At 57.8% G+C, this 16,261-nt stretch overlaps 1 protein-coding gene across 1 annotated transcript in view; it reads left to right on the top strand.

Moving 5' to 3' along the window:
• LOC144721379 (ELKS/Rab6-interacting/CAST family member 1-like) overlaps positions 1-15,798 on the top strand; it is a 55,969-nt gene extending 40,171 nt beyond the window's left edge. The window contains exons 18-19 of the mRNA XM_078598945.1: positions 12,703-12,856; positions 15,561-15,798. Of these exons, the coding sequence (XP_078455071.1) occupies positions 12,703-12,856; positions 15,561-15,764 (358 nt within the window). The 3' untranslated portion in view covers positions 15,765-15,798. The remainder of the gene's footprint in view (positions 1-12,702; positions 12,857-15,560) is intronic.
• The last annotated feature ends 463 nt before the right edge of the window (positions 15,799-16,261 follow it).

Below are 16,261 nucleotides of genomic sequence, written 5' to 3'. Positions count from 1 at the left end.
CCAACAGACTGTCGGAGCAAGTGGTGTTAGCGATCACCTATGAAGGCCGGCACGGCACACGAGGGTGTGGGTGGCCATCACCACGCCCGGCCGCATTTGTCTCCCACCACCACCACAACCACCACTACTACTACCACCGCCATCATCATGCCGAGGACACGGAGATATGGTAGAACGTGGCGCTTGATGAATGTGGCGCTTGATGATCAATGATGATTATGATGAGCGCTTCCGTTACGATGCTGCTGATGTAGACGCTATTGTGATGATGAACGCCGCGACGATGATGATGTTATTGATAATCAAGGACGCTGATGTTGGTCACTGCCGCGATGATGTTGACGATGGAGCCAACGCGCGTGGCACAAGGAATGCGTCTCAATGTTCCGCCAGCTCGTTCATCACCACCACCATCTTCATCACGGTCTGGAAGGCATTACTCATCTGGCAGCTTCGGCCACAACCGCACGGCGAGATGGGCGATGGCCCCGATATCGCGTGCGACGCCCGTGCTAGGGGGGCGGGGGTGGGTGGGTGTAAAGGGGGGGGGGCAGTATCTCCTTTCCAGATCTCACACCCAGCGCTTCCCCCGAGGGAGGAACCATGGGTGGGAGACGATTTAATATTGGGATGAGGCTTCAAGATCGGACCCTCGGAGGTCTGATGTGGATTGTGTAACTGCTGTGAAATCTGGCAGAAGGAAAGAAGCGATAACAAAATGTGAAAAATATGGTATTGCCCCCCCCCCTCCACCGCCCCGAACCCCCCAGCGACCCCGGGGAGCTCACTCTGAATGGTTCAGATATCATTCGTCACTGCCGGTAATCGAAGCCGCGTTACTGAGTGCATAGCAATGTGCTCACCACTGACGGTCTCTGACGGTCTCTGATGGGCTGTGGTGGTGTCTGGTGGTCTCTGATGGGCTGTGATGGTCTCTGCCTGTCTCTGGTGGGCTGTGATGGTGTCTGGTAGTCTCTGATGGGCTGTGGTGGTGTGTGGTAGTCTCTGATGGGCTGTGATGGGCTGTGATGGTGTGTGGTGGTGTGTGGTGGTGTGTGGTAGTCTCTGATGGACAGTGGTGGTCTTTGGTGGTCTCTGATGGACTGTGATGGTCTCTGAATTCCACCGATGGTCTACGTGGCCCCCTGCTTGGGCGCTTGCTTCACGTGATAAGTGAGCGCTCAGACGCCGCGCGCGTCTCTGTCACGGGGCGGCTAGGCCCCTGCCAGTCGTGATCTCAGTAAAGCGGCTCAAGCCTAATGCGATCTGAGGATGCTGGACGGACTCCCATTGCGCCGGACACCTTAACACGAAACACACTTTGCGCCCAACACATAAGCACATACATATATACACACGGACATACATACACATATATACACAAGGACATACATACACACGGAAATACATACACACACGAACATACATACATACACATATATACACACGGACATACATACACACATACAAAGACAAAGATCCCCCGTATAGCCTTAATAGACTGTAGGGGCAAGTGCTGTTAACGAGCACCTATAAAGGCTGGCACGGCACACGAGGGGGTGAGTGGTCAACACCACGCCCGGCCGCCTTTGTCTCCCCAGTGGTGATGTTACACATTGCACCAGGTACTCATTTGAGGCTGAGTCGACCTAGGGGAGACCCAGGACTGCTGACGTTGGCCGTGAGCAGAAATCGAACTCTGGTTGGCAGTTTTGCCACGCAGCGCGCCACCCACTGCAGCAGCACTCCCACATAGCCACGCACACGTTCACAGAGACGCATGATACAAAGATCCCCCGTATAGCCTTTAACAGGCTGTTGGGGCAAGTGCTGTTAGCGAGTAGCACCTATGAAGGCCGGCACGGGCACACGAGTCGGCGGTTGACCAGGACCACACCCGGCCGCCTTTGTCTCCCTCGTGGCGATGTTTACACACACCGCACCAGAGACTCGTTTGAGGCCGAGCTGACCTACGCACACTCAGTGACGCACTCAGCCACTCGCTCCGAGTCGCTGCACCTGTCGTCACGTGACCCGCGCGCCACTTTGCTTCGTCCGGGGGTTCGGCCTCCGCCACCCGGAGACTCCCACGGGACGCGAGGGGAAGGTGGGGAGGGGGGGGGCTTAAGGTGGAGAGGAGGGGGGGGGCTGAAGGTGGAGAGGAGGGGGGGGCTTACGGTGGGGAGCGGGGGAAGGGAGGGGCGACGGGCGGGGGGGGGGGCACCTCTCCACATCCACGTGGCCTCGTGCCTCTCCGCATTGCCCACCGTGGAGCACGCGGGGGTCACGAGTTCAGGGTTGGTGATTCCAACAGGAACATCCTTGCAGCGGAAACCTCAACACCCCCCGCCCCTCTACCCCCTCCTTCCCCAGCCCCCACACCGCCCCCCCCCCCCCCCAGTGACAAGAAGTTACGCGCTGCGCATCAGCAACTTCTCTCGAGAACAAAGGCGGCGTCGACGGCGGCGGCACTGGGCGCGTGTCGCGCGCTTCTAATCAACACAAACACTGCCACAACACAGACACTGCCACAACACAGACACTGCCACAACACAGACACTGCCACAACACAAACACTGCCACAACACAAACACTGCCACAACACAAACACTGCCACAAACACAAACGCCGCTGTCGCCAGCCCCTTGCTCCAAATTTACAGCAGGCTGCCTGGCTCGCCTCGGTACTTTTTATTAAAACCGCCTCTGGTTCTTATTACGAGTCGGGGTGGGTGGTGGAGGTTGTGAGTTTTTGGAAGTTTTTGGGAATGCGAGTGGGAGCGGCGGTCGCCGTTGTGGTGGCGCTGGGGGGGGGTTGCTTTGCCTGGCGAGTAGAAGCAGCGATCTCGCGGTAGAATCTGTGATGAAGATGCAGCGGGGACTGTACCCCCACCCCCCCCAGTCTCTCCCACAAAGCCCCCCCCAGCCCCATTATTTATTTTTCCCAGAGAAGACTCCGCTGCCGTTGGCTGTGGAGGCGGCCTTGGGGAGCTTTGTGAATGGCCGTGGATGTTGCCGCGCGGGTAAAGGAATGGAACGCGTCCGAGTGGACGGCTCGCGCGGAGGGCCTTTGTCGATTATATTTATTGACATCGGATGGCCGTGTGAGTTCGAGGATTCGGCGGTGACCTTGGGGAAGCCCTCATCCAGCAGTGGATTGACCCTGACTGCTGCTGCTGCTTCTGCTGCTGCTGCTACTGCTGCTGATGAAACTGCCACGGGAGTAAATGCACAGCAGCAGGCGTCAGGGTCGCAATCGAACCCACGACCTCCTGCATACCAGGCGAGGGAGTTAGCATCTCGCCACCGTGTGTATGTGAACGTGTGTACACGTGTGTGAACACGTGTGTGTGCGTGTGCCATTGTTATTTGATCGGGTTCGCGGCGCAGTGTGCTGCCCACTGCCAGGTCACAGCCGAGACACGTGCCGGCCTTCATAGGTGCTAGTCGCGAACAACAGCAGTCTGCTGAAGCCTATACGGGGGATCTTTGTCTGTATATGTTTATTTATGTTAATGTGTTGTGTGTGTGTAGCGGCTAGCGCGCTGCGTTACGAACCCAGCGACCCGAATTGGATTCCCACTCACGGCCACTAACATCCAGTGACGATTTTCTGAACCGGTCCTGGGCCTGCCCTAGGTCGACCCAGCCTCAAATGAGTACCTGGTGCGGTGTGTAAACATCGCCACTGGGGAGACAAAGGCGCCACGCTGCGCGACGAACCCGGCGAGCCGAGTTCCATTCCTGCTCACGGCCAACATCGGTGACGAATGTCCGAACCAGTCCTTGGTCTGCCGTAGGTCGACTCAACCTTTAAACGAGTACCTAGTGCGGTGTACAAACATCGTCACTGGGGGAGACAAAGGCGGTCGGGCGTGGTGCTGGCCACCACACCCCTTCGTGTGCCGTGCCGGCCTTCATAGGTGCTACTGGCAAAAAGCATGTGCCCGAGCAGTCTGTTCGAGGCTATACGGGGGTGATTTATCTTTGTATATGACACACGCTATCCGCTCCCTCGTTTACCGAGCCAGAATCAGACGCACGCACACAGAAAAAGAAATGGCGCAAGGCAAACATGCACATCGACAGGGGGCCAGGCATGGGCGCTGTGAGTGAAGGGGTTCATCTGCGCGGCGCGGCCCCGCTATCACCAATCAAAGGTTAAAATAAGATCCCGGCCCTAATTAATGACTGCGGCGAGGGGCGGGGGTGAGGGGCGGGGTGAGGGGTGAGCGGCAGGGTCAGGGTGGACGCCACTTCCCATAGTGGGGTAGCCCCCCCTACCTCCCGCCCCTGCCACCCCGCCCTCGCCTCCCCCGCTCCCCCATTCACCTCTGAACTCTCTCTCTCTCTGTGTCCACGAGCAGCGAGCGAATCCTCTCGCGTTGCGCACTCTCGCGGTGTGGGCGGCGCTCTGCCACCGCTCACTCCTGCGACGAGGCCTCCCATCTGTTCGTGCAATCATTCCTATGTCTGTGTGTCTCGATGTGAGTCTGTGGATCTCTTTTGTGAGTCTGTGGATCTCTGTGTGAGTCTGTGGATCTCTGTGTGAGTCTATGGATCTCTGTGTGAGTCTATGGATCTATGTGTGAGTCTATGGGTCTCTGTGTGAGTATACGGATCTCTGTGTGAGTCTATGGGTCTCTGTGTGAGTCTATGGATCTCTATGTGAGTCTATGGGTCTATGTGTGAGTCTATGGATCTCTGTGTGAGTCGTTGGGCAGAGTCCTCCCCCACTGCCCGCTCCTCTCCCCGGCTGCCCGTGTCCGGCTGGGACCTCCGAACTCTCCGATGTCGCTGCTGCCGCCGCCGCGTCATCCTGCGCTGTCTCTCCCCTTCCCTCTCTCTCTCTGCCTCCACTGGCACGGAGCGCGCTTCGTCTCTCGCCTCTCATCAGCTGTTCTCAGGACGCGTGCGGGTGGGCTGAAGAGGAACAGAGACCCAGGGCCGGCTCAGATATAACTCGCCACTGATGCTAGCCGCGCGAATGTGTGGGGGAGAGAGAGAGGGAGCGCATCGGTGTGGCTGAGCTTTCCTGCGGGTTCTTTCAGCATGAAATCCTTCACCTCTGCCAGGACCCCCACCCCTACTCCCCACACCTGACCCTCACCTGTAGTTCACCTCCCACCTGACTCTCACCTGTGTAAGTCTCACAGGGGTCGCCCGGGTCAGTGTGTCACGTGTGCAATGGCGTGCGTCGATGCGAGCGACGTGAATGTGGAGACGGGCAATGCTGCGTGACATTCGAATGAAGGCAGGGAGAGGAAACGAGAGTGGGGATAAAAGAGACGAGGGGTGAAAGTTAGGAGTCTCAAAGACTACGAGAGGCAAGGAGGAGGGGTAGTAGGGGAGGGATGATTAGAGTAGAGATGATGAAAGCGGAGAGGAGAAGAGAGGAGATGGCGGAGAGAGGGAATGTAGAAGGGGGGTGGAAGAAGAGGAGAGAGAAAAAATAGGGATGGGAGGAGAGAGGGCGGATGGGATGGAGAGTAGAGAGGGCAAGCGAGAAGGATGACCAAGGGGATGGGTGATGAAAGTAGAGGTACGGGTGAGAGACGGGGGGGGGAGAGGGATGAGAGAGAGAGGCAATGGGGGGAGAGGAGGAGGGAGGGAAGGTGGTGTTCGAGGTGGGGTGAGTTCGGTATTGGTTGAAGCGCTCTCTCTGCGAGCACGCGAAGGCAGCCACGTGGGAGCGACTCTGTCGGAATGAGGTGGGACCTCTGATCGTAATGAGATTTCCCCGAGCGATTGAGTGGAAGTGCAGGGGAGGGAGGGAGAGGAGAGGCAGCGGCTGCTCAAAACGTGGAGCGGTTGTTTTTCTGAGTAAACTTTCGCAGCGTAATCCGCGCTCAGAAAACAGAGCACACAAACACACGCGCACACAACCCAGACAAACCCCCCCCCCCCCCCATATCCTGAACAGACTTTTGGGGGAAATGCCGTTAGCGAGCATCGATTAAGGCCAACAAGGCGCACGAGGGAGTGGGTGCCCAGCACCACGCTTCGCCACCTTGGTCTCCCCAATATGTGCACACACTTGTGTATGTTTAACACTTGTGTATGTTTAACACGTGTGTATGTTTAACACGTGTGTATGTTTAACACGTGCGTATGTCTGCCTGACCTGGCGCAAACGCAACCTGACCTCAATCTGACCCATATCCGATTAGGTCTCAACTATAGCCTGGCCTAGTCCTGACCAAAATCTGACCCCATAGGGATCGATGCTGTTCCAATCCCAATCAGGATCCGATCTCGTCCTGACCCCGATCTCATTCCGATCCGACCCCGTCCTGACCCCGATCCCGATCCGACCCCGTCCTGACCCCGATCCGATCCCGACCCCGATCCGACCCGATGCTCACGTCTCAATCCGCTCAGGCAGGAGGAGCGCCGTGGCTGCTGCTGCTGCTGCTGCGGCGGCGGCTGCGGCTAAGCCGAGAGTCGTGGGTCCCCGGGACGGGGTGAGATTAGGGGTCTTAGCAGAGGATGCCCGCGCATATGTGCGAAGCAGGGGTCGTCTAGGGGATGAGGGGGGACGAGGGGGATGAGGGGGGTGGTGGGGGGAGGCACGTGATCGGAGGCGGCAGAGGTCGCGTCACGAACTCTGGCGGCAGCTACGTGATGAGGGCCAAGCACGTGATGATGGGTGATTAATTACGGCTGATGGACCCCCAATGACCCCCCCTACTTTTGCTACCCCCCCCCCCTCCACCGATATAAGCACGCGTCACCATACATACGTCACCATACACACGTCACCATACATACGTCACCATACACACGTCACCATACACACGCACAAAAGACAAAGATCTTCCCTATATCCTTAACAGACTGTTGGGACAAGTGCTGTTCGCGAGCGCCTCTGAAGGCTGGTGATTCTCTTTGGTTATTTCCGCAAAGTGACGTCGGTATAAAATACAACTAATTATACCCACGTGACTTTGCCGAAAGAACCGAAGAGTATGGATCCCTGCAGTCACGGCAACTTCAAATCGAGATTGAAGGCTGGTGATGTTTACACACCGCACGAGGTACACATTTGAGGCTAAGTTGGCCTAGGGGAGGACCAGGACCGGTTCAGAGATTCGTCACTGGTGTTAGACGTGAGCGAGAATCGAAATCGGGTCGCCGGGTTCGTAGCGCAGTGTAGCGCTAACCGCTCCACTACCGCTCCCCACCCACACAGACACACACGTGCACAGCAACACAGGTACACACACATACCGAGCAGCACACCAACACAAATGAAGTTGAAAGTGGATTTTGTTGAACCAGGTGGGAACCCGAGAGACCAGGGTAGAGTCTAATTTGCGATCGCGACTTGGGTCACCAGCAGGACAAAAGCAACAGCGTCTGACTCATTTCCTCCAAACTGCTTTGTGCTGTGTGCTAGTTTGTCCTTCTTCCTCCGGACCTCCCATTAGCACGGGGTTGGCTACGCACAGTGCGGGATGATATAAATCCATGCAGAGCAGAGGGAGAACATAGACACGTGGTTCTTGCTGTGAGTCGCGAGTGTTCACACTGCGCTGCCAACCCTGCCGCTCACGATCCCGAGAGACAAAGACAATGATCCCCTTGATAGCCTTCGACAGACTGTTGGGGCAAGTGCTGTGAGCGAGTGCCTGCGAAGGCCAACTTGTACACGCGCGCACACTGTGACACATGCGCACACACTCTGACACGCGCACACACTCTGACACACGCGCACACACTCTGACACACGCGCACACACTCTGACACACGCGCACACACTCTGACACACGCGCACACACTCTGACACACGCGCACACACTCTGACACACGCGCACACACTCTGACACACGCGCGCACACTCTGACACACGCGCACACACTCTGACACACGCGCACACACTCTGACACACGCGCACACACTCTGACACACGCGCACACACTCTGACACACGCGCACACACTCTGACACACGCGCGCACACTCACGACTAATCTCGTAACCCAAACATCGCCGTGTGATTTGGGGTTGACCTCTGACTCTCCAAAGCAGCAGTCCTCAGAGGCTGGGGGTGCATAATCCCGCCAAGAGCCGTGACAATCCACCCCGGTCCCCCCCCCCTCCATCACTTCCCTGGCTCTCTGCTCTCTCTCCCCACTCTTTCTCCGCTCTCCTTCCACGCTCTCCCCCTCTCTCCCCTCCATCTTTCTCCTCTATCTACGCACTGTCGACGCCCCCCCTCTCTCCCCCATCTATCTCCTCTCCACTTCTGCTGCCCGTCCCGCCTTCTCGAACTCTCCCCACTCTCTCTTATCTCTCTCCCCTCTCTCTTATCTCTCTCTCTCTCTCTCCCCTCTGCCGGCTCTCTCGTTTTGTCCACAGCCCCTACCTCTCTCCTTCCGCTCTCCCCATCTCACTCTCTTATCTCATCTCTCGCAAGTCTCTCGTTCCATCTCCCCACCCTCTCTCTCTAGCTCTCCCATTCTCACGTCCCTGCCCATCCTGTCTCTCACCCCCCTTCCCACCCACTCTCTCCCACTCTCTCCCACTCTCTGCCACTCTCCCCTTACACAGCACGTCAGCGTGCCAGCGCGCGCGCCGGATTATGTCCGGATTCTGCAGTCTCCTCCCACACGCAGACGAACTCTCCTCGGAGGATTTGGCTAAATTTCCAAGTTTATAGCAGGACCCTCCTCGAAAGCAATCTTGAGACTCAGTGAGGTTTTCCGAGGTGAATTTAAAGCACTGATATTACACTATCACTGTACTTACTTACCAGGTACGACCCTGCTTAGCATCAGATATCAGCTCCGTTGAGGATGAGTGTATCAGCTCAACACCAACATTTCGGAAGCCGAGCAGGCGTTGTACCTGGTTTGCGCTTATATGGGAGACGGTCTGGGAATACCAGGTGCTGTCGGCTCGGGGTTGCGAGGGGACCAATGGTAATGCATGTCAGCTGAGTGCTGGATTCTCGACTCTATCTGTGCGGAGTTTGGAGTGTGACACTGTCGAGTACACCTGCGGGGTTGGGGTTCCTCACACAGGGAGCTTGAGACTCGCCGACGACTTTGGTGGAGACGAACGTCGCTTGTGCGGCTGCGTCGGTAGTGGTGCACCAGCACAATGACAAAGATCCCCCGTCTAGCCTTTGACAGACTTTTGGGGCAAGTGCTGTTAGCGAGTAGCACCCATGAAGAGCGGAACGGCAACACACGAGGGGGTGGGGGCAGAGTGGGTGACCAGCAACAAACCCAGCCCCATTAATCTACCTCGTTAATCATTTGAGGCTGAGTCGACCTAGGGGAGGCCCAGGACCGGTTCAAAGAATCGTCGCCAGTGTTGGTGGCCGTGAGCGGGAATCGAACCCGGGTGGCCGGGGTTCGTAACCCAGGGCAAAAAAATAAAGAAGAACACCCACACAGAGACAGACACTCCGAACATTAGTCAATAACAGTGTTCCAAAAGGGAAACATTCATGGTAACATCCGACGTTTCGGGCGATAGACCTTCTTGTAATATTGGGATGGATGAGGTCAGGGTCGAGGATTGTCCGTGACTATCGAAGCAGCTTTGTTTAACGGTGGAGGGCTCAGGGGAGTGGGGGTTGGGGCTGGACGGGATGGGGGAAGTATGGACGTGGAGGATGGGGATGGGGGAGGTATGGACGTAGGGGATGGGGGAACAACTTTGAAATTAAATAAATGTATCTGACACCGCGTCCTGGGGGCCTTTCCTGTGGAGTGCCAAGCACGCGTGTGTGTGTGTGTGAGTCTGAGTGTGTGTGTGTGTGAGTCTGAGTGTGTGTGAGTCTGAGTGTGTGTGTGTGAGTCTGTGTGTGTGAGTCTGTGTGTGTGAGTCTGAGTGTGTGAGTCTGAGTGTGTGTGAGTCTGAGTGTGTGTGTGAGTCTGAGTGTGTGAGTCTGAGTGTGTGTGTGAGTCTGAGTGTGTGTGTGAGTCTGAGTGTGTGTGAGTCTGAAACGTGGACCCCCTTAATGGAGCATCTTCGCCGGTTGGAAACATTCAGGCTGGGCCTGCCTACGATCCATCCTGGGTTTAACCAGGCTGGAGTGTGTGAGGAGCTCACAAATCCTTGAAAGATCTGGGCAGAGTGCAGTGACCCCGCCGTGCAGGGTGCGGTGACCTCGTGTGCAGGGTGCAGTGACCCAGCCGTGCAGGGTGCAGTGACCTCGTGTGCAGGGTGCAGTGACCTCGTGTGCAGGTTACAGTGACCTCATGTGCAGGGTGCAGAGTGCAGTGACCTCGTGTGCAGAGTGCAGGGTGCAGTGACCTCGTGTGCAGAGTGCAGTGACCTCGTGTGCAGAGTGCATGGTGCAGGGTGCAGTGACCTCGTGTGCAGGGTGCAGTGACCCCGCCGTGCAGGGTGCAGTGACCCCGTGTGCAGGGCGTGGGATCCCGGCTGTGCGGGGTGCGGGAATGGCAGTAGTCGAGGGCCCTGGGTGATCCCAGCTAATTCCCTAGACGAAGATAATCCCGACACCGCCCCTGTCTGGAGATTAGTGGGGGTGGGGGCGAGGTGGGGGGGAGTGGGGGGGGGGGTGAACGGGGTGAGACTGAGGGGGTGAGGTAGAGGCGAGCGGGGTGACGCGGGGGAGATGGAGGGGTGAATCATGCTGATCGCAGGCGAACGCGTGCTCCTTCTGGTGAGGTCACCCTCCTGGGCATCGCATCGCATCGCGTGCGCCCGCGGTTCGCTCGCTCGCAGTCCGTGTGCGCGAGCGAGCGATTTCCACCCACGTTCTCTAGAGGGGAGCTACACAGACAAATATATGGGCACGACTTGTCGTTGAATCTAATATCAGGGCTTCATATCTAATGGGACACTGCCCAGGTTCCACCTCCCCCCTCCCCCACCTCCCCCCTCGCCAATCCCCCGCTATGAGAGCGCAATGTGGGCTGTGAGGAATTTTCTCGTGGTCAGCCCCGCATAGCTCCGGCTGATTTTCAACCCCGCATATGTGATCAGCATACGGCGGGAGCAGTGATGGATTATTGCATCTATATGTGCGGCGGTGATTCGAGTGTCTCCCCCTCGTATACAACGCCGTGGTGTTCTCCGGTGTCTCCGGTCCCCTCCGATCACTCCTCGTGGAGTGCGGGGGCCAAACATCCGAGCGTCTTCGGCTTCCCTGGATTGCGGCGATGAAGACCATTAGAATAATTGTCACTCCCAGGCTTCACTAAATATGACGAACTCAGATGCACTCCAAGCGCATCGATGGCATCTGTAACTGCCACGCGGAGCAGAGGGGCCATTGAAGAAGGACCCTTACGTGGAACGTCGGTCCAATGGGAGTGGGGCTTATTGTCTCTCTCACTCGGCATTTTCCGGAATGCTTCCCGGGCTGGCTTGAAGAAGTGATTATCGTCGTAAGGCCTAGCTACCTAGCACGAGTGTGCAAGGTGTGCCAGTCATAGTCATGATTTTATTATTGTACCCTACAATCCTGCAATGCTATGAACAGCTTGATAGGAATAACGCGTTGGCCATGAGGACAAAATGAGGCGAGATGGATGTGGTAGCCAAATAATCCACGGGAGCCCAGGTGAGGGAGGTCACGTGGCAGGTGAGGGAGGTCACGAGGCAGGTGAGGGGGGTCACGAGGCAGGTGAGGGAGGTCACGAGGCAGGTGAGGGGGGTCACGAGGCAGGTGAGGGAGGTCACGAGGCAGGTGAGGGGGGTCACGAGGCAGGTGAGGGAGGTCACGTGGCAGGTGAGGGGGGTCACGTGGCAGGCGAGGGGGGACACGTGGCTGGTGAGGGAGGTGAGGAGGCAGGTGACGGAGGTCACGAGGCAGGTGAGGGGGGTCACGAGGCAGGTGTGGGAGGTCACGAGGCAGGTGCATGGCGCCGCTAGATTCCCCACCACCGCTTGCCCCGTTTGGGCCACGGGGCAAGGGCAGGGAAATGCGGAGAGCGCTTTGAAGTGTTGGGGGCAGTGCTGCTGATGAAAGTGTTTGTGGCAGACAGTGAAGTCACCTGCCAACGCGTGACAACCTCCTCCTCCTCCTCGTCGACTTGCGCGCTCCGCTCCTCCTCTTGCATCGTCTATCCTCCCTCTCGTCTGACTCATCTCCTTCTCCCCCCCCCCACCGCACCATGCCTTCACTCTCCCCGAACTCTCCCTCCTCCTCCCTCTCGTCTACCTCGTCTCTTTAGATTAGATCTTTACCGCTCTCTCTCTCACTCATCTTCCACTCCCCCCCCCCCCCCCACACTCTCCTTCACACTCCCTCTCCACTCCTCCACGGTGCCTCCCTCATCAGTCTCTCTGTCTCACTCACACACTCGTCCCTCGCTCACCCACACGCTCCCTCGCACCCCACCCTCCCGTTCCACTCTCTATCACTCTCTCTCTGCACTCTCCCTCACTTTCTCTCTCTGCACTCTCCCTCCCTCTCTCTCCGCACTCTCCCTCACTCTCTCTGCACTCTCCCTCCCTCTCTCTCTGCACTCTCCCTCACTCTCTCTGCACTCTCCATCACTCCCTCTCTGCACTCTCCCTCCCTCTCTCTCCGCACTCTCCCTCACTCTCTCTCTCTCTCTCTGCACTCTCCCTCACTCTCTCTGCACTCTCCCTCCCTCTCTCTCCGCACTCTCCCTCACTCTCTCTCTCTCTGCACTCTCACTCTCTCTCTCTCTCTGCACTCTCCCTCACCCTCTCCCCTTGTTGCCCCCCCCCCCCCACCTGCCGCTCTCCCCGCAGGCAGGAGGCTCTGCTGGCCGCCATCAGCGAGAAGGACGCCAACATCGCCCTCCTGGAGCTCTCCTCCTCCTCCTCCAAGAAGAAGAAGGCCCTGGACGAGGTGGGGGGCCTCCGGCAGGAGAAGGACCGCCTCGTGCAGCAGCTCAAGCAGCAGGTGGCGCGGGGGAGGGGGGGCACGGGGTCACTCGGGGGGCACGGGGTCACTCGGGGGTCAACCGGAATCATGATTCGCTTTGGGGTCACGGGCATAGGTCAGAGACATCTTAACATGGTAAGTGTTATAGTCAGGGTCAATTTTAGAGGTCGGGTTCATTGTTAGGCTAAGGGTTCGTCTAGGATTAAAGTGAGGGTCAGGGTCATTTGCATGGGTTAGTGTCGTGTGACACCGTTATGATTTAGAGGTCAGGGTTAATGACCGCGTCTAGGTGAAGACCGGGGCGGGGTCATTGGCAACGTGAGGCTTCGGTCAATATCGGTGGACAGGGTCAACCTCAGTGTCAACGTTAGGGTCAGGTGATTGTTAGATTTACTATTCGCGGTTAAGACAAGGGGCATTGTTACGGCCAGGCTAAATGATGCAGGTCACTGCTGGGGGCTAAGGCGAGGTTAGGGTGAGAGTTGTTAAGGTTAGGGTGAGAGTTGAGGTTAGGGTGAGAGTTGTTGAGGTTAGGGTGAGAGTTGAGGTTAGGGTGAGAGTTGTTGAGGTTCGGATGTAGATGTGGGGTTTCGGTTAAGGGTTGGGATTGCGGCTTGGGATTACGATCGAGTCTGGGCGTTAACGCTGCAGTTGGGGTGAGGGGTTAAGCACCGAGGTTGAGGATGTGGGTGAGAGGTCAGCAGTTAAAGTGAGATTTGCGGTTTTTGTGTGGAAGTTCGGCTGCAGGGGTTTGGGAGTTGCGGTGAGGATTGGGCTGTGGTTTAGGGTGAGGGTTTAAGCTGTGGACGCGATTGTGGTTGAGCTCGGAGGATGGTCTCGAGTTGGGATCCTTGTTGGCGATGGGGCATTCATCATGAGTGTCAGGGTCAGGGGTTAGGGTCAGGGCCAGGGGTTAATGCTCCCTGAGGCATCACCGCTCCCGGCTGTCATCCTCGCGTTCTGCACCCCCCCCCCCTGCCCCCTCCCCCCCCACATCGTCTGCCATCACCGCGCAGCTCCATCCGGTCCCTCCTCACCCACACTCACTCCTCACCCTCACTCACTCCTCATCCACTCCACCCTCACCCACTCACTCCTCACCCACTCCACCCTCACCCACACTCACTCCTCACCCTTACTCACTCCTCACCCTCACTCACTCCCTTCTCACCCACTCCCTCCTCACCCTCACTCCCTCCTCACCCTCACTCACTCACTCCACCCACCCTCACCCACTCCCTCCTCACTCACTCCCTTCTCACCCACTCCCTCCTCACTCACTCCCTCCTCACCCATACTCACTCCACCCACCCTCACGCCGCCCTCCCGCCGCCCTCCCCAGGGGCCGATATAGACATATCAAGCTGTTTAAACGCGGTCATCCTACGTCCATAAACAAGACGTAGTACAACGCATTGTTCTCTGCTAAATATCAACACCAATTCTCGCGCTCTCAAGGCACGGGGCTATCCCCCCCCCCGGATCCCCCATTGCGGCACCCTCACCGACTCACCTAACCCCGGCCCTGCTCCTCGCCGACCCGCCTCACCTGCCCCCCCCCCCCGCCCCCGCCTGGCTCGCCCCGCGCCCACGTGACCGACCCCTCTCCATCAGCCAGCCCGCGCTATCGGGGGTCCGGAGACGCGCGCTGATAACGACTCCCCCCCACCCCCCCCTGCCCCCCCCCCCCCGCTCGCCGTGACGCTGAGCAGGCCGCCTCGGGCATCACGCCGCACCCTCCTCCTTCCTGCCTCCTCCTCCACCTCCTGCTGCTGCTGCTGCTGCTGCACCACCTCCAAAGATAAACATCCCCCGTATAGCCTTTAACAGACTGTTGGAGCAAGTGCTGTTAGCGAGTAGCATCCTTTGAAGGCCGGGGCGGCACACGAGGGGGTGGGTGGTCAGCACCACGCCCGGCCGCCTTTGTCTCCCTAATAGCAATGTTTACACACCGCAGCAGGTACCTTTTTGAAGCCGAATCGACCTAGGGGAGGCCCAGGATCAGTTCAGATAAGCGTCACCGGTGTTGGCCGTGAGCGGGAATCGAACTCGGGACACCGGGTTGATAGCGCAGTGTAGTGCTAACCGCTGCGCCTCCACTCCCCATCACCTCCTCCGACTCCTCCACTCACAGCCCCCCCCCCACCCGCTCGCCCCCTCGCCACAACGTGCCAAGAAATGTGTTCATTCATCACCATCAGCCATGATCAGTCCACTGCTGGATGGATGAAGGCCTGCGATGTTGAAGGTCCACCCGGTGCCCGTCTTTGTACGCGCCCATGTTACCATGGCTCCATCCCGTGTGTTTCACATCGATTAGAATGATACTGTAATAGTACTTTGCAGTCCCTCTGCTAATCCACTGCTGGATGAAGGCTTTCTTTAAGATATTTCTCGCCACTCATGGTCGCCGTGGCTGGAAATGTCAGTCAGGATAGACGGGTTCATAGCACAGTGCGCAAGCCACTCGCCCCGCCCGCCGCTTCACTCTGAACTCTGTCGGGCGCAGCAGTGAAGTGAGAGCCGGATGCCCCATCCCAGCAATGAAAGCAGCAGCAGCAGCAGGAGGTAGAGGATTCCAACGTGGGACCAATCTGTGCTGTGGTATTGCAGCAGTGACGATCGCATTCTATCAGTGTTTTGGAATCTGCAATAAATGATGGACTCGCCCCTCCCCTCGCCCCTCCCCCCCTCCCCCTCGCCCCCGGGTTGCCTGGAGCAGACACAGAACCGCATGAAGCTGATGGCGGACAACTACGATGACGATTACCACCGATCACTGGGTCGTGGTCCCGTGTCCAACCAGGGACCGTCTCCTGACCAGGCACGTACCCAGCAATGCCACGAAGTGACGGCGACGTCGCCACAGCGCCTGTGCCAGGCTAGGTGCACTTTGAGGCCACGTGAAGTCTCCAATGCTCGCTGACAGGAGGAGGTCCCTGGACAGACCCAGCAGGTGCCATGGGTTGACTGACTGAGATCACTGGCAGATGCACCAGCAGCTGTGCTCCCTACTGTGCCAACTTTCGTACCCACACAAACACACAGATACATACACACACAGAAATATGCATATACATCCATACAGATACATGCATACCTATACAGATACACACAAGTAAATATGTAAATATATGATATATAGATCAGTAATGAGGAGACAAAGGCGGCCGGGCCTGGTGCTGGCCACCCAACCTCGTGTGCCGTGCCGGCCTTCGTAGGTGCGACTCGCTAACAGCACTTTCCTCAAGAGTCTAGTAAGGCTATACGGGGGATCTTTGTATGTTGCCTGACAATGCGTGGTGAGCGTCTCATCAGCCCACCTCACCCTTCCCTCTTTGTCTTTCTGCCCCCTTTGCTCTCCCCCCTCTCCCCTTCTCGGCCCCGCTCGCTTTTCCCTACGGTAGCTTTCACTGATCCCCC

Source organism: Lampetra planeri, chromosome 11 (assembly GCF_965212315.1).
Source record: "Lampetra planeri chromosome 11, kcLamPlan1.2.h2, whole genome shotgun sequence".
Lineage (NCBI taxonomy): Eukaryota > Metazoa > Chordata > Hyperoartia > Petromyzontiformes > Petromyzontidae > Lampetra > Lampetra planeri.
This window is presented reverse-complemented; position numbering and strand designations above follow the sequence as displayed.